Genomic DNA, 23,504 nt, shown 5'->3' with positions numbered 1-23,504 from the left:
CACTGGTGGTAGACGCGCTGATCTAGACGTAGCTGTAGCCGAAGTCGTCGTTTCGGACACAGCGAGAAGTGTCATTTTGAGTTGGATACTAATCTTGTTTTTATGCAACTAGGGCTGCAGCGTATAGACTGGTGCCCTTAGAGGTTGTTACTACTGTTAACTTTGACTTGATGTCTCTAAAGTCGTGTGTGTACAAAACAAACATTATTACGCGTGGAACTTCAGAACAATTATTATTTATGGCCAAATGAATTATTTTCTATCAACCATCAACCAAAAGTTGGGCTAGTTCTGTTCGTTCTGTTTGTTCAATTCTAGAAAAGGGACTGTTCCATAATCGGTTCGGTATTGTTTGAGTATTTCAGTTGAAAATCTGCCACCGAAGTGTCGAGAGACTACGACCCGTTTTGCACTACTTCCTTCGTTCCTGAGCAGTGGAACTCCATATTGAAGTCTAAGTAAAGTGTGGACCTCAAAATGACGGTCCGAAGTCCAAATTCCGACGTGGGCCTGACCATGTGTGGCAGGACTCGTGTGCAGTTGCTTTAGTTTTTGTCAAAAAGCCATGAATGGAACAGCTACACATGAGCAGAGTGGAGGTTTCGGTGGCACAGTTTTACTTGTGGATGTTGTCGGTGAAAAGTTCGAAGAAGGAGGGTCCGGCGAACCATCGCAACTAAGTCGGAGAAGTGGTGCTAGATATAACACAACTCAGGAAAGTGAACGTGCCAATAATTCAGAACTAATCATGGCCAGTGAACTATCACCATGTGTAAGGATTGTTCCCAACAACACACAGAATCACACCAGCTCAGCAGAAGATGACCCTCCCCTGGATATGGACTCCAAATTGGAGCAGAGCACTGACCACTGTCACGCCGCCTTGTTGGGCCCAGGAGGGACCGGTGCCGACATGTCCACAAACATAAGAGCACAGAAACAACTCATTTTTGCTGCGGCCGTGTGCTTGATATTTATGATTGGAGAGTTTGTTGGTATGCCAAGTGTAAAGTTAAATCTATTTTATTTATTTTTTGACAAATTTCGAAAACCTCATTATAATAATATTACTACATTATTAAAAATAGAATAGAAAAGTAGCTAAACGTAGATAGTCGTAGAGCTAGAACTGTCTTTAATTTATTTTTCTTTACAAATTCTCATAAATAGTGCCAATTTTATCTTTTAGTACTCATAGTTCTCCGCACTGCACTAGCTTTTGGATCAATTATAAATTGATACAAAAGATTTACACTGCAAATTACTTCAGGCAGAACAACATATTGATAATGATTTCATTTGTTTTCAATTGCTGAAATTCTAAATTCTCACAGGGTATCAATAAGTGCAGCGAACGACTACTTTGCACCAGTGACCAGTCGTGGTTAAATTCCTTTTTTACTTCTGATTGAATAAGATGTAGGCCTAAAAATCAATACAAGTTAAAATGTAGCGGCATGGAGGAATAATTTATTCCTCCATGGTAGCGGTAACTACCAGCAAGTTTTTCTATTTATAACCATTATTTATATTTTTTAAAAGAGAATTATCAAACAAAAGGATAATTCATAAATACCCCAGATAGTTTCTCTACTCATATTGGTGGAGAGCGCGTCACGTGGGGGTCTTTAAACGGTTGATAATGACCAGTGTTTATAACCGGCTGGCTTCCGCGTGTCATCGCGCAAGATTATCACGTGGAACACGCAGTTCATAGCTATGTAACAGCGCTTAATCTATTTCTGAGTGCATGTGCTTGTAACCTATTTCTCAGCATACACACAACCCATGGGCAACATACATACTCTTCACAAAGTTTTTGTGAAAATATTTCAAACCTCAAATTTTCAACTGTCAAAGTGTCTGTGAGTTTTTTTTTTTTTCTTTTTTTAACAAAACGGCAATTATGAATGGGAATAAAAGAGTAGTGACTCGTTCTAAAACCTTGCAGGGTTGTTACCGTGCAATAAAAGCCCTCGCCTAGCCTTTGGCTTGGGCTTTTATCGCAGGGCAATTCGACCCTGCCAGCTTTAAACGGCCGCGTAAGAACTTGTCTATACCCTTTTATTCCCTTATTTATACAATATAAACAAGATGTTTATTTTATATTCGAATAAGAATAGTCCACCTTGCTTGTATGGCTCTCTTTTAAGACCTGTGTTTTCATATAGACTTATAGTCGACTATGATAAGATTGCTGTAAAATAGAGCCATACTACATGTAGCCCAACAAGGTGCCACTGGGATTCAGAGTTGTAGGTAGATCTGAGAAGACCAGGATTTGTGACTTTGAAAGAAGGCTTCACCTCCAAGGAAGCCAAACGCCCTCTGTTGCTCTGGTATTGGCCTTCAAAAAGAACGTGTCCTTTAAATTAGCGTCAATGACAGTGTGGGTTGAACGATGACCTGATCGCTAAAAGATTGAGTTTCTAGGCCTTACTCACTGGTATCAGAATCTACTTTTAAGGCACTGATGGACACTTTTGGTTATTGTCAAAGACCAGTCTTCTCACTTGGTGTATCGCAACATGCATAAAATGACCATGAAATAACAAACCTGTGAAACTTTCAACTCAGTTGGTCGTCAAAGTTGCGAGATAATAATGTCACACGAAGTTGTGTGCTTTCAGATGCTTGATTTCGAGACGTCAAAATCTAATTCTGAGGTTTCAAAATCAAATTCTTGGAAAATTACTTCTTTCTCGATAAACTATGTTACTTCCAAGGGAGCTGTTTCTCACAATGTTTTATACTCTCCATTGCTCATTACAGTAAGTTTTTTTTGCTAATGATTATTTTGAGTAATTACCAATTTAGTGTCCAGTGCCTTTAAAGCCGTTGGACACTTTCGGTAAACAGTATTGTCCATAGGCCCACACTTCGTGTATCACAACAACTGATATAAAGAATAACAAACCTGTGAAAATGTAGGCTCAATCGGTCATCGGAGTCAGGAGAAAAAAACGGGGAAAATCCATCTTGTTTCTGCACGTTTCGCCGTGTAATGACATGTGTTTAAAATAAATCCGTAATTCTCGACAACGAGAATTGATAATCGTTTTAATGTTTTCTCGAAAAGTATTTAGCATTTCATTGAATAATATTTCAGGAGAAGTCTTTCACCATTACCTTCTGTAAACACTGTAAGTTATTCGTAAATCTGTGAACTTTAATTTTTTTTTCTGTGCCGAAAGTGTTCACTGTCTTTAAGAAAGACTTTTTAAATTAATTTGCACCTGTGAAGATGAAATTCTAGGCCTACAATGACAATGAAAGTAAGCTTACATAATTTAAATCAAATAAAGAAATTTCCACAGATGATCATAAATTCATTATTTTATATTTATTTCCTCTTAATAGGTGGCTACCTTTCTCACAGTTTAGCAATAATGACGGATGCAGCTCATCTTCTTAGCGACTTCACAAGTTTTCTCATCAGTTTATTTGCGTTGTGGATTGCACGACGACCCCCAACTGCACGTATGTCCTTCGGTTACTTCAGAGCTGGTATGTCAGAATCTTTTGGCCAAAATGACTTTAAAATATTGTTGATTGAAAACACATCGGATATGAGTTGCGATAACGTAACCCTCCTGCTGACGGGAGGAGGGTTGCGTTATTCGATAAAATTTGAAGTGTGTGCATTATGTTGAAGTGAAAGGCCCTCTCAAAGCTATCCAAAATGTGTTATTTATTGTTGATTGATTAACAAATATATAACAAACTTTTTTGATATTTTTTTAAATCAGAATCCAGTAGTGGCTCATGCTCGTCCAAATTCAAAATTCAAAGATTTTTACACAAAATAATTTTGCTGTCAATCAGTCCTATTTCACAAACTTTTCTTTCATTTTTCGATGGAAAATTTGCGATCTCTTAGTAGGATTTTTTTTTTTTTTTATTTTTTAGTAAGAGGAAAAACTAAATATTTTCCTTTAACTACATGGAGATACCAGCACTTTTAAAATCCTTTAATGTATTGTTGTTAAACATCTTAGTTTATGGTCTGGAATTACTCCCGGGTGGTGAGAAGCAATTAATGTACAGTGTCGTGCCCAAGGACACAAATGTCACAACCGCGATTGAAACCCACAATCTCATGGCTCGGCCACTAGAAATTGAGTTCATTGCTCTATCCGCTCTGCCAGAACCAGACTGGCCACGACATAATAATATAATAATGTGACCTTGGATTTAATTGTGATCATTTTAATTTGAAGTGTACATGCAGGACACATGTTATAATGTATGCATAAAGTAATTACTGTTATTAATTTGTTATTATTTTTTTATGATGATTAATATCAGATGTGCCTGTTGCTTTTAGATAAGTAACAGAGACAAATTTTTATTGAGTTTTATTCATTTGTTATTCTTCAGAAGGCAATCAGAGCATACTGATCGAAACATCGAGTTGAAACCAATGGTTTTTTTCAGAACCACCCAAACTCATTTTAGAGATAGTCATTACATGGTGTTATAGCAAACCTTTCCATATCGTATTTCCACCGTGCAAAGTTTCAAATCCTCCCCGTTTGTTATCTGCTTGATTTGATGTTTAGTTTCAGAGGTTCTTGATGCTATAATAAGTAACAGACAAATTTGAACTTAATTTTATTAATTTGTTAATTTTGTTTGATTTGATGGTTAATTTCAGAGGTTCTTGGTGCTGTAATAAGTGTTTTGACTATCTGGTTGGCTACCGGCGTTCTAGTATACCTCGCTATCATGAGATGTATAAACCAAGATTATGAAATCAATGGTGAAATCATGCTGATTACTGCTGGTTCTGGACTCGGAATCAATATACTGTAAGTTCAATCTTTCTGTCTGGACCAGGTCCCAATTTCATAGAGCTGTTAAAAAAAAACAGAAAACACTGCTTGACATATTTCTATGCTGAGCAAAAATTGAGTGGGGCACCAGCCACAACACTGCAAACGTAATGTAATTTTGCTGGTAACCTGTTTCTGCTAAGCAACACTACTCTCTGCTTAGCAAGTTTTGTGCTTACAGGCTTTACAGGGCCCAATTTGCATCAAGTTGCTAAGCACTTATCAGACACCGGTTACCAGCCAAAATGCCTTAAAGTTTACTTTGTTGCAACTGGTGCTCCTCTTATTTTCCGCTTGGTAGAGAAGTTTGCTAAGCAATTTCTGCTTTTAAAACCATTTTAACGGCTTTGTGAAATTTAGAAATCTGAAAACGGACAGGCGCCTTTTTAGAGGAAGTCAAGTATCAAGTTTGTTCATGTTGCTAACACTGGGAAACGAAACCTTAGCGTGAAAACACTTCCCACTATCTATCTACATATTGTATCTCTGGTTTAAAGTATTTAGCTTGTTGGTGTTCGGCGAGGTCTTTTTGTTGGAAAACCATTCATTGAAGTTTTCAAGACACCTTTTATGGAACCTTGAAAGAAAATGTTGTACCAACTTGTATGGACATTTATAATAGGCAAAAACATATAAAACCAAGGGCTGTTCATGGCGCTAATAAGAGTCCTTGCTCTATGTAAGAAGGAAGGTTAGTTAAAGCCATTGGACACTTTCGGTAAACAGTATTGTCCAAAGGCCCACACTTCGTGTATTACAACTTCTATACAAGATAACAAACCTGTGAAAATTTAGGCTCAATCGGTCATCGGAGTCGGGAGAAAACAACGGAAAACCCCACCCTTGTTTCCGTGCGTTTCGCCGTGTCATGACATGTGTTTAAAATAAATCTGTAATTCTCGGTATCGAGAATTTATAATTGTTTTAATGTTTTTTGAAAAAGTAAAGCATTTCATGGAATAATATTTCAAGAGAAGTCTTTCACCATTACCTTCTGTTAAACCGTAAGTTATTTGTTAATCTGTGAACTTTTTTTTTTTTTTTTTTCTGTTCCGAAAGTGTATAATGGCTTTAAAAATGGTGTGTCATAAGGTGTGCTTTCAGTTTGGTTTTGCAACTATCAACAGACCTAATGAACAGGGCCCAATTTCATAGAGCTGCTAAGCACAAAAATTTGCTTAGCATGAAATTTCTTCCTTGATAAAAACAGGATTACCAACAAAATGTCCATTAGTTGCATATTGCTTGTTACTGGTATTTAGCTGATGTTTGCTCATCCTGGAAATCATGTGGAAATTTGGTTGGTAATCCTGTTTTTACGGAGGCAGAAATTTCATGCTAAGCAAGTTTTTGTGCTTAGCAGCTCTATGAAATTGGGCCCATGTCACATAATCAAGGAAGAGTTTTTATGTAATAAACAGCTACTTAGACATCCATGAGCATGGGGTTATATAATTGACCCTCATTTTATGCCGACGCAAACATCAAGGTACAAACATTGCACAACTTCTGGTTCTAATTGTATTGACACTAAAGTCAGTTATCAGAAAAAACAAACGGAAGGCGGCAATGGTGAATGCCCAGATGTAACGACCAATCGATAATCTATGTAAACAGCATCTTGTTTTATGCTAAGATAATGCAGTTTTTATTATCTCTTTGACTCAACGACATAAAAAAACAGTTATTGGATTGAAAATACAACATTGTAGAACAGTTAGGCATGATACTTTACTGAGGCATCAAAGGCATTTGTCATTATGCTCCCTGGCCTTGGTGCCCTGGAAATGCTCTGACAATAGAAGTTTACAATTTCCTAAAAGTGTGGGCATGGTGTGCCTTGGACAATACTGTTTACTGAAAGTGTCCAATGGCTTCCGCTTTAAAGGAACACGTTGCCTTGGATCGGACGAGTTGGTCAAAACAAAAGCGTTTGTAACCGTTTTTTATAAAATGCATATGGTTGGAAAGATGTTTTAAAAGTAGAATACAATGATCCACACAAGTTTGCCTCGAAATTGCGTGATTTTCCTTCTACTGTGCGAACTAACATGGTCGGCCATTTATGGGAGTCAAAATTTTGACCCCCATAAATGGCCGACGTGTTAGTCGATGAGGTAAAAGGAAAACCACGCAATTTCGAGGCATGTTTGTCTGGATCATTGTATTCTACTTTTACAACATCTTTCTACCCATATGCATTTTATAAAAAACGGTTACAAACGCTTTTTAAAGACCAACTCGACCGATCCAAGGCAACGTGTTCCTTTAAGCAACAATTTTCTGCTTAGCAGAAATGAGCAGGATGCCAGTCACAAATTGTACATGTATGTCACATTTATTTTTGTATATTGGCTGGTGACCCTGTTCTGGCAAGCAATTTGTTGTGCTGAGCTTGTTTTCGTGCGCCTAAGCAACTTTATGAAAATGTGACTTGCCTCATGGGACTCTTGGTAACGACAAACGGTCCAGAATAATGTATCACATGTTTGATTACATCAACATCTCAACTATCTATTGTTGTTGGATTCTCACTTCCTGAAGCAACTTCCATGGATCATTGTTTTACATACATGGCGATACATGTAAATTGTATCAGAAACGTGGTTACCACAGGATGTGATACTGTGTGTAGGCCTGGCCTACTACACGAGTATTATTGTATAGTAACTTTTGTTATTTATTATATTTATTGACAATCTGCTTACCAACCATGTACAATATACAGTGTGTACTATGAATAGTACATTTTGTTATTGGTTATATGTATTGAGAAACTAGTACAGTGTATAAGCTGTTTCACAAACTGCTTACCAACTGAAAGTACCTACATGTATAAATGTTTTTAAAAAGTTAATGGCCTGACGTTTCGACCCTAGTAGAGTAATGGCCTGATGTTTATAGTCTTCCACTATTAGGCTAAATGACAACACTACCTGACTACACACAAATAGAACTAGTACTGTCATTAAACCTTTGAGGAAAGTCTCTGACAGGGTCGAAATAGCAGGTTACAATAACCAGTATACAAACTCAACAAGCCAAGTACACGTGTTGATAACTCAATTAGCTTTTTGGGGTTTCATCCTGTGGTCAATTCATCCTGAATTCCATTGATCTACAGGTTGGTAAGATCCTCTTTGTGAACATAATCCAACACCAAGGTAGCTCTATACAACCCAACCATAAAGGCAGCCTGTAAGCAGAAAGACCTGTTGGGGACAGTAAAAGTACTGACTAACAGAAAACAGATTACTAGCTAGAATTGACAGATGCCCCACTCAATTTATGCGAAGCAAAGAAACTTGTCACTTGGCAACTGCAAAACAGCTTCATGAAATTGGGCCCTTTTGGACTCTTATTTTAGGGTGGTATCACATTTAAAGCTTAATTCAATTCAATTCAAAAATGTTTATTAGAACAGGTATCACCCTTTTAAAAGCACTGAAATGCACGTGTGCAAACATCAAATATGTAAAAAAAACACATCAGTGATCGTTTTACTTTGACAATCCTTAATCCGACAAAATCAATTAAAACATGGTGTTGTTGTTGTTGTTGGAGTTTGAAGGGATGGGGTTTGAATGTGAGCGATGTGAATTTCTGAGAAACAACCTGCATTAAAAAATATATAAAATCCCTCGTGATAATCAACATTTTTATTATTCTTTAATTAATCTTTACAACTTCAATTAATTGCACACAAGAAGAAGTGGTTTAGCACTGAAAGACTAGACCTTATTACCACCAAAGGTGCATTGATGAGCTTGTGTAGCAACACCTACTTCAACAGATGTAGTGATGGAGACAAGCCAAGAACATGTACATGTACAAGAAACTGATGTTTGAACGAATGCAATATTACAAAGGTTGAAAACAATCAAAAACCAATCACTAAGAAAACAATTGAAAACAAAATAATTTGGGGGTTGAACAAAGAATTGACTAGAGTGGGGTTCGAACCAACGACCTCCGAATTAACGTGCTCCCATTCAAATCCGGAGGTCGTTGGTTCGAATCCCACTTTAGTAAATTCTTTGTTCAACCCCAAAATCATTTCAAAAATTTACCCAGTCAGTTTTTTCCTTGTGGTTTATATTGATATCTGAAAACAAAATATGTACATACTTCAGTACACAAGTATAATACTTTTATGGTTAACTTAAACTGTAAACAAATCAGTCTTTTTTTGTCTGCTATTTTGTTTGCTTAATGAATGAAGGAATCTTTTCTGCTGAAATTAATTAGCTGCAACTTGCGTAACAGCTTGAACTCTGTATGTACATGTAGATGATACTAAACACAAGGGGCCGTTTTCACAAAAGTGACTTTGCGACATCGCTGACTTTGCGATTAACTAAAGTCATTGCTGTTACAATGTAGAAAAAGGAAAATAAATGTTTTGTTCGAGGTTTAAGTAGTGACCTTTGACATGCATTGTACCCCACCAGAAAAACAAATTATCATCTAGGCAAGGTGGATGGCGTTTCATGTCAAGATTTTGTTGCCATGGTTCGATTCAGAGGAATGTAAAAATTGCAGTTTTAATGTAAATTGTTTTAGTCTGTGCCTTGAAAACAATACATGTAGAAGGACCACAGGCACTCATAATTTGAAAGTGCACGTGAAATCAAATTCAACTTGTTTTATTAAATGAATTTTTTTATTAATTTAAAATTTGTGAAAAATATTATGTTGTTTAACATATTTAATGGGATTGATGAATAACTGACATACACAAGGAGAGTTTTGTCAAATTAAATGTATAAGAAATAATATTTTTTCTTTCTGACGACTGTAATGTCAAACACTGTGAACTGGATGAATCATTTGAAATAATCCGAAAGATTATTAAAATCCGAAAGATTATAAAGCGCTCATCATAAAACATTCTATAAAATGATACGCTCAGTTTTATTACTTTATTAAGCTTGTACCAGCACTATTACAAATTATTGAAGTAATTAATATCCTGCTAATATACTTAAAAAGGTCAAAAGGAGGAAACTGCTTTTCAACAACTTTCTTTTTCATTTCTCAAAGGGCTTATTATAATGTTATAAGGCCTTATTTAATAAATCAACAAGATGCAAATGACAATTTGTTTAAAGGAACACGTTGCCTTGGATCGGTCGAGTTGGTCTTTGAAAAGCGTTTGTAACCGTTTGTTATAAAATGCATATGATTAGAAAGATATTTTAAAAGTAGAAAATAATGATCCACACAAGTATGACTCAAAGTTGCGTGGTTTTCCTTTTACCTCGTCGACTAACACGGTCATTTATGGAAGTCAAATTTTTGACCCCCATAAATGGCTGACCGTGTTAGTTCACAAGTTAAAGGAAAACCACGCAATTTCAAGGAAAATTTGTGTGGATCATTATATTCTACTTTTAAAATATCTTTCTAATCGTATGCATTTTATAACAAACGGTTACAAACGCTTTTCAAAGACCAACTTGGCCGATCCAAGGCAAAGTGTTCCTTTAAAATCTGGGGTTGAATTTCATAAAGAGTTGGGACTAGTCCTAACTTAAGACTAGTCCTAAGTGATATTAAAAACTTAAGGCTAGTCCTAAGTTAGGACAAGTAACTCATCCTAACTCAAGATTAGACTGGTCTTAACTCTTTATGAAATCCACCCCAAGGGTCATGTTACATGAGGCAATTTACAGGCAACCATTTCCAGGCAATCTCCAAGAAGAGAAGCCATTCACATTTGAATGTTCCCTTTTTTTTTTCTTGGAGATCATAAGACATTGTTTCAAAAACTACTCATGTGCTACCCAAGTGGTCCTGTAGCGTGCACTGTAGTTGGTTGCCTGCAAGTTGCCTGTAAAAGTTGCCTCGTGTGACAAGGTCCTTAGGCTACTAAAACTTCCTGGGGGCTAGTAATCTGCAGTAATACTACATGTACATGTAGTCCCACATACACCTTTCAGAAAAATACTGAATTAAAGCGCTTTGAGCGTCACTGAGTGACGGATTTGTAGCTACCCCTAAGAAGCCTTTTTCATGTTTTATTATATAGGATTTGAGGCATTGCATGGTGAGGTATCAATGTATATTTGGTTTGCGGTCACACTATGTGTGTATTTACTTGCCAGGTAGAGTTGTTCTTAGAGAACTGTCTTGCTTTATTCTACTGCCGCGGAGTAGATAATCGGAGGTTCGGGAGACTTCTCAGTTCTGAAAAGAACTGTCCTGCTTTTTAACTATTACCAGGGTGGATGGTATAGAAAATAGACTAATGTTATTATTATTCCCTACACAGACTTGCAGCCGTGTTGCACTTTACCGGGCACAGCCACAGCCATGGAGGACTAGGGGGAGGGGGAGGCCACGGCCACAGTCATAGTCACAACGGGGATCATGAGAGTAACACTCCCTACCAGACTCTTCAAGAAGACCGAGATGATCAGCCTCTTAGCATCCAAGCAGATCCGATACGGATTGTGGATGCGGACACGGACGAGGAGTTGAATCCGGCCAAACCCAAGAAGTCCGAAGGGAACATGAATGTGAGGGCAGCATTTATACATATACTGGGTGATCTGATACAGAGCGTTGGTGTCTGTATCGCAGCTGTTATTATCTTAGTCGAGGTGAGAGTTTTTTAATGGTTTTTTAAAGGCAGTGGACACTATTGGTAATTCCTTTAAAAAAAATATCAGCATAAAACCTCACTTGGTAATGAGTAATGGGGAGAGGTTGATAGTATAAAACATTGTGAGAAACGGCTCCCTCTGAAGTGACGTAGTTTTTGAGAAAGAAGTCATTTTCCACAAATTTGATTTCAAGACCTCAATTTACTCATAGGGTGCCCCTTTACCAAGAAGAAAATTCCTTGGAATTAGCTGTTGCAAACAACTTACCAACTAAAAGGTCCGATGGTATAAATGCAGAGTCTTCTTTCGAGAAATAATAATAATAATAATAATAATAATAATAATAATAATAATAATAATAATATTTGGGGGGCTAATCATCCTAACTCTCAGCTAATAAGAGCTGCAACGTGTTCGAGAAGCAGTCAAAATGTCAGACCATTAGCTAAGTTTAAAGGTTAATTTGGATTAAAATTATGCAAAGGTTAGCAAATATTTTATTAATAGCTGATCTTGGTAATTATTTTTGTTTTCTTCCACAGCCTGAATACAAAATTGCAGATCCAATCTGTACATTTATCTTCTCTGTGCTGGTTTTGGTGACAACAATCTTGATTTTAAGAGACGCTATCCAAGTCCTGATGGAAGGTATGACATGCCAGAGTTATAACATAAATAATATAATAATAATGGCTGGTTATATACATGTACCTCTCATATCTTGTCACTTGGTGACGCTTATGGAACTGTAGCATTATTATCGTTGGGCACTTTTGTTTTCATTTCTTAATCATCTCGGCCTGTGCTGCCAAGTATGTACACACATGTATAATACATGTACATTTAGTGATGCTCTAAGCTAAATCAATCAGAAAAACCATGCCTGCCCTCACTGGTACCCATTGACTCCTGAGTGAAGAGAAGCAATTGCAGTTCAAGGAAGGACACAAGTGTCATGAATGAGATTGAACCCACACCCTCTTGACTTACATGTAGCCGCCAGAACTTGATACCTAAACATCAGCTCAGCCAATCAAACCCATAGAGTGGTCAGCAAAAACCCAGGGTGACTGCGCTCTATTACTGAGTTCTGTGACAAAAAATAACCAGCATATTACTCGGGTGAGATTCGACCAACAACCCTTGCCATTGCAGAACACAATACCAATAGACCACCGAGTTTGCCCAGCAGCTAGACAGATAATCTTGGTTGCCCCATTTGAGGTATTGTCCTCGTGCGTTATATGTGATGCAGTTTGTATTTTAGCCGACAGGACATTTACTTGCTTACCCTGGAATTTTCATGGAGACTTCCAAAATGTAAAGCATGGCAGACAGTAGCCGACTATGACATTGGGTCAATAGGCCTCTCTTAATATTTATGCATGAGTACGCCACAATTCTAACCCAAAACAAGGCCATAGCGCAGCCACTGCAAGTGGTGGTGGACGTGCGTCTATGGCCTCATTTTGGGTAAGAATTGTGACGTCATGCATGAATATTAAGAGAGCCGTATAGTGTCATCTCTTTCAGAAGTTTTTGTATATGATTCTTTTTTCTTTGTTTAAATTTCAGGTGTTCCAAAACACATAAACATTAAAAATTTAAGAGCTGATTTGAAGAGTTTACCGCATGTAAGAATGGCCCATGGTCTTCATGTGTGGTCGTTGACGACAAATCAGGCTGCAATGGCCGTCCACCTGTGTGTTGGTGAGTGAAACATCTTTTGTTAGGTACCGACCTACCTTCAATTTACAGTTTCAAGGCAAAGTATACCTTTGTTTTTTTTGAACTGTTGGATTGTTTTTATCCTACACATATGTACATTTATGGGCATGTCTATGCATTTAAATCGAGAACTTTAGCAAAAGGGATCCAGGGAAAAGTCACACAGAGGACAACCTTGATCCGATTTTGTGTACAGAACCAATGGGGACTTCTGAAAAACAATTGGAGAACAAAGAGAAGTTCCCGGTTGACACCATAAACACAGCTGTGTGTACATGTAGATGTACGTGTATGCAATAAAACTAATGGTGAAAGTCTCATTTCAAAGGTGGGCGTGTTTTTTTTTAGATATCTCTAAAAAAATCCTTAGAGAATATGCCCACTCAAAAAGAATAATCCCTTAATCTGGGATTCAAATTTGGGGGCATAAAAACTGATACATATGTGTCTTACACACCCACTTCAAAGTGAAATAGTTCCCAGAAAGCTTCATTGTATCGAAAGCTCCTGTAAGCTTCTAATCACAATCTTTTATTTCAATTAGTTTTAAGAGTGATAACTAAACAAATACCTTCTCTGCATGCTGGTATGTTTTTCACTTGATCGTGTCAAGTCGGATGAGGTGTATGCAGCTTTAGTGATCTATTTATAGAATATGAGGTCACGGTTCTACGCGAGATCTCAATGTACAAGAGGTCGGTTAATTTGGATTGCTTTTTTAACATTGATGACTTAACGACAAATGTAGGTAATATCGATCAACTTTTCAAAATAGCTAGTCAATGTATTGTGTTGAGCAGAAATAGAATGAACGTACATGTAATCATTAAGAATCTAACAATTTTACAATAATAATATTAGTGGCTTCTTAGGGTCATATTACTAGAGGCAATTTACGTGCAACCTGTTCCAGGAAATCTCCAAGAAGAAAAGGCATTCCCATTTGAATGCTATTATTTTTCTTTTGTGGATCGTAAGACAGTGTTATAAAATTGACTCATGTGCTACCAAAGTGATCCTGTAGCATACACTGAGTTGATTGCCTCCAAGTTGACTGCAAAAGTTGCCTCGTGTGACAAGGCCCTTATACATCGCTCAAATCTATCACTCGGGGACACTCATGGCGCTCCAACATCATTACCCCGGTCACTGGGCCATTTTTATTTCATTCCTTAAACCATCTCAGGTCCCCAGTGAATATACAGCCTGTGCTAGTATGTAGAGCTTCAAGTTAAATCAATCTTAAGAACCATCATTACCCTCACATGTACCCATTTACCCCTGGGTGGAGAGAGGAAATTATGGTTTTGCAAAGACACAAGTTTCATGATAGGGATTCGAACCCACACCCTCATGACTTAACTACCAGAATTTGAGTCTTTTTTCAAAGGACTAAATCGCTTCTCTCTTCAGCTTAGGAAAAGGTGTCCGTTGGCCTCCGTGGAATTCGCGTCCCCATTCAAATATGTTCGTAGCTAGTTGTTCTGCCTAATGAGGGTAATTGGGCCTCAGAATCCATCATTGGGTCTCAGAATCCATCACTGCAATAACCTATCTTTCTTAAAGTTTGTATATACTCAGCGCCATGAGTACCTTGTTTGGTAGATTCGTGCGCTGTATATGACTTCGATATTATTAATGAAGTGGAATTTGGACATGTTCCTGAGTTGATCCTGCCAGCGTAATGGACCAAATACCATTCTTGAATCAATCAATCAATCAATGACGTAAAGCGCTCGCCTCTCACCTAGGTGACCCTGGTTCGATTCCCAGCCAGGGCCATATTTTATGTGAGTTGAGTTGTGCGTTGGTACTCTGCTGTGCCACAAGGGTTTTCCAGACCATCCGGTTTTCCTCCCTTGGCTCCACTTTCAATCTTGGCTGTGCTCCGTAGTCATAATGGGTCGATGTGGCTGTCAGCAAAAGGCGCCCTTGCATGCCTGCTTCTCGAACACGTTGCAGCCGCATCCTTCGCAATTCAGCTTTTAGCGGCGATAAAGGATGATTAGCCCCCCCAAATTGTTAAATTATTATCAATCAAAAACAAAAACTGGTATATCTGTAGAGTGACTCAAATGTAACAATATATCTTTTTTGTTTTATTCTTCCAGATGCAGGGACAGATAGTGAACAGGTTCTTCAAGAAGCATCTCATCTGATCCGAAACAAGTACAACATCGTCTTCTCCACGATCCAAGTAGAGCACTACAAACCAGACATCATGAACAACTGCGGCCGATGTCGGGAGCCTACGATATAGAACTCAATCATGGTACATGTACATCATCCTTCAAAGCCTGGTTCAGACTTCATGCGAAATACATGTAATAATATCTAGGAGAAGACTCTAGACTCATGGATATAATTTGACTTGAATGATGAAGATTGCATGTAGCATTGTCTGGCAATCTCTTTGGAACAGCCTCCCATTTCAACTCAGATAAGCAGATATTTGTTCTCAATTTAAAACACATCTCAAAACCTGTCTATTGTGTGGAAATCATAGATTTGCTCTTTGGTTGTTTGTCTTTGTGTATTTGGCAGTGTTCTTGGGTTTTTTTTGCGTCATGAGTGTCATCCTTGACAGACATGGTGCTCTATAAATGTTCAATATTATTAGTATAATTATCAATTAATTAAATAATCAATGTCATACTTTGAAAAGGACAGTGAATTGAACAAAATATAATTAGGATATTTAAAAATCAGCCTTTTCTTTTTTAAGCAGTTGGTATAGCAACTGCACACTGACCAAAATGATTTGTGGTAAAGGCGGAAAACAAGGCAATGTTTTCATGTTAAAAACCCAAGCAGAGTCTTCCTCAAAGGCATTAAATGAGAAAGATGTTGCTTGGGTTGAAGCGTAGGGATGTTGCCACGCCCAGCATCTAACATCAATCTGAATGTATTTCTATCAGCAGCTTGTTTCTTGAGAATCCAACCACTGGATCAACTGACCCAGCAACTTGTTTCTTGTATCATTCCTTAAAACATCTCAGCTCCTTTGTTAGTATGTAGCCTGTGATGCTAAGTATGTAGCGCACTAAGCTAAATCAATCACAAGAACCATCACTGCCCTTACATGTACCCATTTACCCCTGGGTGGAGAGGAACAATTAAAGCAAATGTCTTGCTCAAGAACACAAGTGTCATTACTGGAATTCGAACCCACACCCCGATAACTTAAACCACTGGAATTTGCTTGGCCATGATTAGCCATCAATAATCCCTTATTTGGACTAAAGTTAAGTAGGATTTGAAACTTTGCATGGTGGAAATACGATATGGAAAGGTTTGTGGTAACACCATGTAATGACTATCTCTAATGAGTTGGGGTGGTTCTAAAAAGAACCATTGGTTTCAACATTTCGATCAGTATGCTCTGATCATCTTCTGGACTTAAGTTTGCAATTTGGGGATAAAATTTTATCCCAAGGACAATCGATGCATCTGCAGTGCAAGCCTCGAGAGCTTATTACATGTACATGGACCAATATTTATAGGCAACTTGGAGGCCCAATCTCATTGCGCTGCTTAATGGTTAGCACTGTTTCTGCTGACTGTACTGGAACAGTTTCCTAAGGTGTGCATGATTTCACATGTACAGCAGCTCTATGAAATTGGGCCCTGCATTCCATGGAAAAGGAACACTTCTGCAGCACAAGCGGCAGTTTTCTTTCCAAGTTGTATGAATCCAAAATATACATAATAAATATATGAAAACTAAAACGTTGGGTTTTTCCTCCTTTGAGATTACTTGAATCTGGCTGCTTGTAAATTGGCATATTATGTGACATTGCCCTTATGAAGCTTGTATAGAAGCCTTTATTTGAGCACAATTAAAATATTCATTATTACTCAACGCTAAAATTCCAAATATTTTAAGCTCGAATTTGTAATTGATTTATAAATAATCAGAGTGATGTACATTTTGAGCAATAACTGTACCTATGCAATTATAAAATACAAAGTTTCTCATGTAGTTTCTAATGTAGTCAGTGCACAGTAACAAAGACAAGGGTGCGGTCCTTGAGTACTATTATGATAATACATTGTGGTTCTTTTAAATTCTTGTTCATGTTGTTAGGAGAAGCTTATTTTATAAGCCTGCAGGAGACACAACTTTTTTTTTTTTTGATCTGTATTATTTTAACTGTCTTTCAGAAATGCAGGCATAATTAATCTTCTACGCAGCCTGTATCAATACAAAATAATCTGGTTTTTTTTTTTTTTTTTTTTTTTTTTTTTTTATTATTATTATTTAGAGAAGACTGGCGTTACTGTTGAGCAGAAAAGAAGATTTTCAGGTGCTAACTTGTTAGTACATGTACTAAGATCACTCTGAAATGGAATAATATGTTAGGTTATCACTCTAAACATTAATGGCAATATTAACTTACAGCAACTTTGGACTACTCGATTGTACAAATCATTTTGAATAAATTTTCATTTTAAAGTAATGTGGTTGTGGAAATATACCTTTGACAGGCTGACCGTGTTAGTTCGCAAAGTAAAAGGAAAACCACGCAATTTCGAGGCAAATTTGTGTGGATCATTGTATTCTACTTTTAATACATCTTTCTAAACCATATGCATTTTTATAACAAACGGTTACAAACGCTTTTCAAAGACCAACATGTTCCTTTAAACCAATCGATGATAAAAAAAACATTATGTATATATACTTAGGTTTGAAGGCAGTTTGTTCCAGCAAGCAAATAATGGTCACTGTGAACATGAAGTACTTTAGAAAGTATTTGATTTTTATAAAGTCTAAACATAATTTGTTATATATATTATTTTAAGACCACACTTAAAGGAAGTATTGAAAAAGTACATCTCAAACCGGGAGTTCAAAGTTAAACTCCCTTGTAATTTTCTTAATGAGCTTTTCAGTCAAAAACTTATGCATGCTTTAAGATACTTGTTGGTGGTTAAACAGTTGCTTCTTGTCTTTTCAAGGTATGGTTTTTGTGTTGAACTGTAATTTATATGGTAATTTAATTGATCGTGGTGCAAAGTACACTTTGAAATTATTAATAATTATTTTGTAAATAATGATGATGAATGATAAATAAAATAAAGAAATGCTTATAACTTGCAAGACTATTCTTTATGGAAGTTTTAATTCCAACCCTTTTTGGATCAGCACATGATCACAGTAAGTGTCCATTTTGTTTTTAAGGCAATAATGTTCTGGGGTTGTTGGTTTAGGGGTGATTTTTGAAATGTTGCTTGTTCAAAGTGACGAATTAATTGCACTGGATATCAATTTTACCCAAAACTTCAGATGGAATGTTTCTTCTTAGGCTCTCGATTTAAGTATCAGAGTGTTTCTGGTTTAAGAAGATGTAGTGGTACAGACTTTTGACCAAACTTTGGCTTACTCTTTTATGTCAAGTTCAATCAATGTGTATTATTGTGCATGTACAATGACAACAGAGGGCGCTGTTGAAGTGCAGTGTCTTCAAATTTCTCAAAGACTATTAATTTGTTTGACTGGATGGATGTAACTGATCGAGGGCGCGGTATTTAAATGGAAATGGCTCGTCGGGGATCGAATTGGAAGGGCAGACGGCAACGAACATCCGACTCTTGCCATGAAGGTAGTAACTATGAATTTTATGAGTAATTTAGTGTACGCTGTCATCTGGAGTGTTATCTCATTTTTGCACTGTTGGCATGACCCGACAAGTAAGATGGGTACCAGACTCTCCACAGCCGTGTAATCAAAATATGTTTACAACCCCATTTTTAATTATGGGGACACTTATATTAATAATCGTTTTCAAAAGTTCAAAATTTGACTCTTCAAAATCTCATCTTTATAAAGTCAAAGATCAGGCGACAATATTATTTGAAAATTCAGTGTTAAGCTGGGAGTCGGGTAGTCAGGTTTGCTCGATCGTCACAGTGGAGTGGTTCATGCGTCCCCGTCGTCTTATCACCTCCAGGACCCCGGTTCGAATCCCGGAGGGGGCCTTGGTTTTGCATGTGGATTAGTTTGTTCAGTCCCTAACCGACCGCGCGGGTTTTCCTAACGGGTTTTTCAATTTCTTAATTGGATTCTCTACAAAAAAAGTTCGTGTGATATTTCCATTATGATGCTTTTTTTACCTACTTCAGGGTGCGTTCGTTTAGATTCCCTGGGTCGACCCCGGTGTGTGGCCGTTTTTTTTTTTCCAGGACGAACGTGGGTAACTATCTGCACACGTTCGTCCTGGAAAAAAAAAAAAAAAAAAAAAAAAAAACGTCACACGCCGGGGTCGACCCAGGGAAGCTAAACGAACGCACCCATACATTCAGTAATTCAACATGCGCCCTCAGTCGTTTGTAATCAGCTATTTACATCACGATGCTGATCAAAATTTAAATCTGGAATGAACTTGCCTTCGACATGATGATCTGATGCCCAATGGTGAACTCATCACTGTCTACTTCTGAAATAAAAATTAAATAATGAAAACAAAATCTCTGTACAGCTCGTCCTTGCCAGTTTCCCCTGCAGTGTCATTACATAAAAACAACAGGTGTTCCCCGTCAATTTTAGCAAAAACTTCACATTCACGCATGTTTCCTTAAATCAATCACGCATGTTTCCTTAAATCATTCAAAATTGGCTTGTTGTTTTAGCTGCCATTATTGCATGTCAGTTTCGTTTCCGCGAACACATGACTTCGTTTGTCTCATTCATTCAGGACCATGTCATAATTGTTGTGCAGAACTCTTAACAACTTTCTTTGCTCAGCAAACATTCAGTGGGGCACCAGTCGTAACCAGTTTAAACTTTCTGTAATTTTGGCTGGTAATCTGTTTCTTGTTAAGCTATACTTTTATGTGCTAAGCAAGTTTTTTGTGATTGAAAGCCTTTATAGGCCCACTAGGTAACGTGCAAGTAATGTGTTGTAGACAGTCAAAGGCTACATTTTCACCTTTCTTCAGTTGAAATTCTACTTTTAAGATAACCAACTACTATTATATTTATATGTAAATTTTTGTTTTGATGAATGTAAATTTAACTTTGACCAACAAAACTGAACGATTTGACCCCGAATGACATAATGACTTCGAATTATTATAAATAATATGCTAAACTGTTGAAATTTAAATTAATCATTCTTTTTACTGTTATTTTCCTAATCGCCAGTGCATTTATTTTCAAAAACAATTGAGTGAGCTGGATGTCAAACCGAATGAATTTTTGTTGTAATCAGCCGGAAAAAAAAACTTACGGTATTAAAACACAATTAATATAATTTTAATTCCTGAATGTCCTCCGTATAAAAATTATACCCATATTCATCGACAGAGCCGTTCAATAATTTCTACCCACGTGTTGTTAGAGTTTGGCGCCAATTTGTTTATCAAAATTGTTTCCTTAAAGAGTCTCAACACAATAGCCCTTATTAATGTAAACAGAACGCAGTGCGGCAATACCACGAACCAAAGTATGGCTATTATTGGTTTTAAAGGCAGTGGACACTATTGGTAATTACTCAAAATAATTATTAACACAAACCCTTATTTGGTATCAAGTAATGGGGAGAGGTTGATAGTATAAAACATTGTGAGAAACGGCTCCCTCTGATGTGGAGTAGTTTTCAAGAAAAAAGTAATTTTTCCACGAATTTAATTTCGAGACCTCATTAAGTTTAGAACTTGAGGTATCGAAATCAAGCATCTGAAAGCACACAACTTCGTGTGACAAGGGTGTTTTTTTCTTTCATAGTTATCTCGCAACTCCGACGACCGATCGAGCTCAAATTTGTACAGGTTTGTTATTTTATGCATATGTTGAGATACACCAAGTGAGGAGACTGGTCTTTCACAATTACCAATAGTGTACTCTGTCTTTAAGAGACCAATTATAAAATTGCTGTTTTCGATATAACACACCGTGGATTAATTTGGATATTATGTCTTCAAGTCTGTGCTCACCGTTTTCGTGAAAACAACGAAAATGTGATTTTATTTTGTCGTTTTCTCATAGGCTTGTTTATCCGATTGGCATCATCGAAATAGGGTGTGATTTTGCGATGTCTCAAATTGTCGCTATTTTGATCAACTTGTTGACAGCATGAATCTATGAAAATAGCTTGTTCAACCCTATAGGAACCTGTTTGGTTGCAACGTCCCTGTGGGACCAATGCTGAGGAGCCGTTTTCAATGAGGGTTTGTTTTGCATCTTTTTAAAAAATTTTTTTTTTTGTAATCTAATTGGGTTTTTTTCTTTTTCTTTTCCCCCCATTTTGATTACGTAGTTTCTTCTATACGAAAGCTCAAAACACGCAGTTTTGTTAATATTGGTTATAAATCATAAAATGCTACCACTGTCCTCGTTATTCATTGTATTCATTTCAGTTCCCTGTTTTCCAGTTTGACCCATTTTATCGTCAGTACGCAAGCTGTTCCCTCAAACGTGTATAATATCCTGATGGAATTATTGACCCAAGGTCCTCTAACTCTACATTGGGTGTAAAATGATATCAAATACATCATCAGTTTAACTGGTATGGAAGTTGTTAAAATAAATGCACGAGTTGCAGAATGTTTAACAAGCAGTGCAAGGATATTTGAGTAAAAAACGCACGTGGTTGAGTCGTTTTGAACAGGAGTTGACCTTACCTTAAAGACACTGGGACACCTTTGGTAATTGCCAAAGACCAGTCTTCTCACTTGGTGTATCTCAACTTATCATGCATAAAATAACAAACCTGTGAAAATTTGAGCTGAATTGGTCGTCGAAGTTGCGAGATAATAATGAAAGAAAAAAACACCCTTGTCACACGAAGTTGTGTGCTTTCCGATGCTTGACTTCGGGACCTCAAATAATCTATTCTGGTCTCGAAATCAAATTCGTGAAAAAATACTTCTTTCTCGAAAACTACAATACTTAGTACAGAGCCGTTTCTTACAATGTTTTATGCCATCAACAGCTCTCCATTGCTCGTTACCAAGTAAGTTTGCATGATAACAGTTATTTTGAGTAATTACCAATGTTGAACTTGGAGCGTCATATCGAGCGATTTTGGATTTTGAGAAAAGTTGCACTAAACTTGAAGGGTATTGAACACAGTTACATTTATACACGATTTAACACGAGGTTAGAGAATGACCCACCATTTTCAGATATGGACTATAAATTTAAAAATGAGTGAAAACACAAAATCAACCTTGGTGAGCCTTTCTGCCTTTGTCCTTCACACGTCATGGGGGATCTATGTTTATGTTTTGATAACATACAATGTACTTTTGATTGAGTGGAAGGAAATCGACTCTTAAGTGTTGAATTCAAACCTTAAAGTGACACTCTGTCTCAGATCGGGCGTTTTGGACAATGGTTTTGGTTTTTTAAATGAATAATATGGTCAGAAAGATGATCTTTTTTAAGTAATATAATGATTCACATAAAGGGCATGGAATTTCATAATTGAGATGGCATGGCCATTTTTCATTTTTCAAATGGCACTTTTACTTGAAAGTCTTTAAGTCGTGAAGGGGGCACCAATGCCAATACCAGGGTCAACAGAGGTCACGGTCTCTGTGGCCACCGTGTAATTCCAGGGATGACACAAATTTTAACTCCAAATATTGACCAGTTTTCCTTTTACTTCTTGAAAAATCGGGTTCTTTAAAATGGCGGACAGTGTTGGTTCCACAAAGTTCCAACAATTTTTTTTTTTTTTTTTTAAACATCTCTCAAACCATATTAATTTCATAATAAACACCTTTAATAGCCCAATTAAAGGCAAATCAGCGCCCCTTCAAAAGTAACGTTGACGTTTTGTCTGCACATACCTTTTTTCCAATATTTTTTTATCCTTTTTTTTCTTTTCTTTTTTTTCTGGGAGGATGGGGGGGGGGGGTATGAATGAAGAAATCTTGTGAACAAATTCAGTCATGGTATTAAAGGTAGGGTCGACAACACAATTACGGTGATTTGTCCATGAGAAATGTTGCTATGCAATGCAATGATAGCCATGTAACCAAAAATAATCCCCCACAAAATGAATTGAATTTCGAATAGCCCTAAAACTACATTAGCCAGCCTTCGAGCATTCATTCAGTTTTCTGCTGGTGGAGCTTTGTATCACCGTCAACTCCACACTTATTTCAGTTTACTCTGTAAATAACACTTCAAACACACGATATGCACACAATGTATTTAAAGGCATTGGACACTATTGGTATTACTCATACTAATTGTTAGCATAAAACCTTACTTGGTAACGAGCAATGGAGAGCTGTTGATAGTATAAAACATTGTGAGAAACGGCTCTCTTTGAAGTAACGTAGTTTTGGAGAAAGAAGTATTTTTTCATTCACGAAGTTT

General features: G+C 37.0%; 1 protein-coding gene across 1 annotated transcript; it reads left to right on the top strand.

Moving 5' to 3' along the window:
• The first annotated feature begins 182 nt into the window (after positions 1–182).
• Positions 183–18,254, top strand: LOC139937524 (proton-coupled zinc antiporter SLC30A2-like). The gene is made up of 7 exons (XM_071932697.1): positions 183–995; positions 3,361–3,507; positions 4,658–4,811; positions 11,110–11,440; positions 11,986–12,091; positions 13,019–13,153; positions 15,283–18,254. The coding sequence occupies exons 1-7, from the start codon at positions 566–568 to the stop codon at positions 15,429–15,431; spliced, it is 1,452 nt and encodes a 483-aa protein (XP_071788798.1). The 5' UTR covers positions 183–565; the 3' UTR covers positions 15,432–18,254.
• The last annotated feature ends 5,250 nt before the right edge of the window (positions 18,255–23,504 follow it).

The sequence above is a fragment of the Asterias amurensis genome, chromosome 5 (assembly GCF_032118995.1).
Source record: "Asterias amurensis chromosome 5, ASM3211899v1".
Lineage (NCBI taxonomy): Eukaryota > Metazoa > Echinodermata > Asteroidea > Forcipulatida > Asteriidae > Asterias > Asterias amurensis.
Note: the sequence above shows the minus strand (reverse complement) of the source record. Positions and strands in the feature narration are given on the sequence as shown.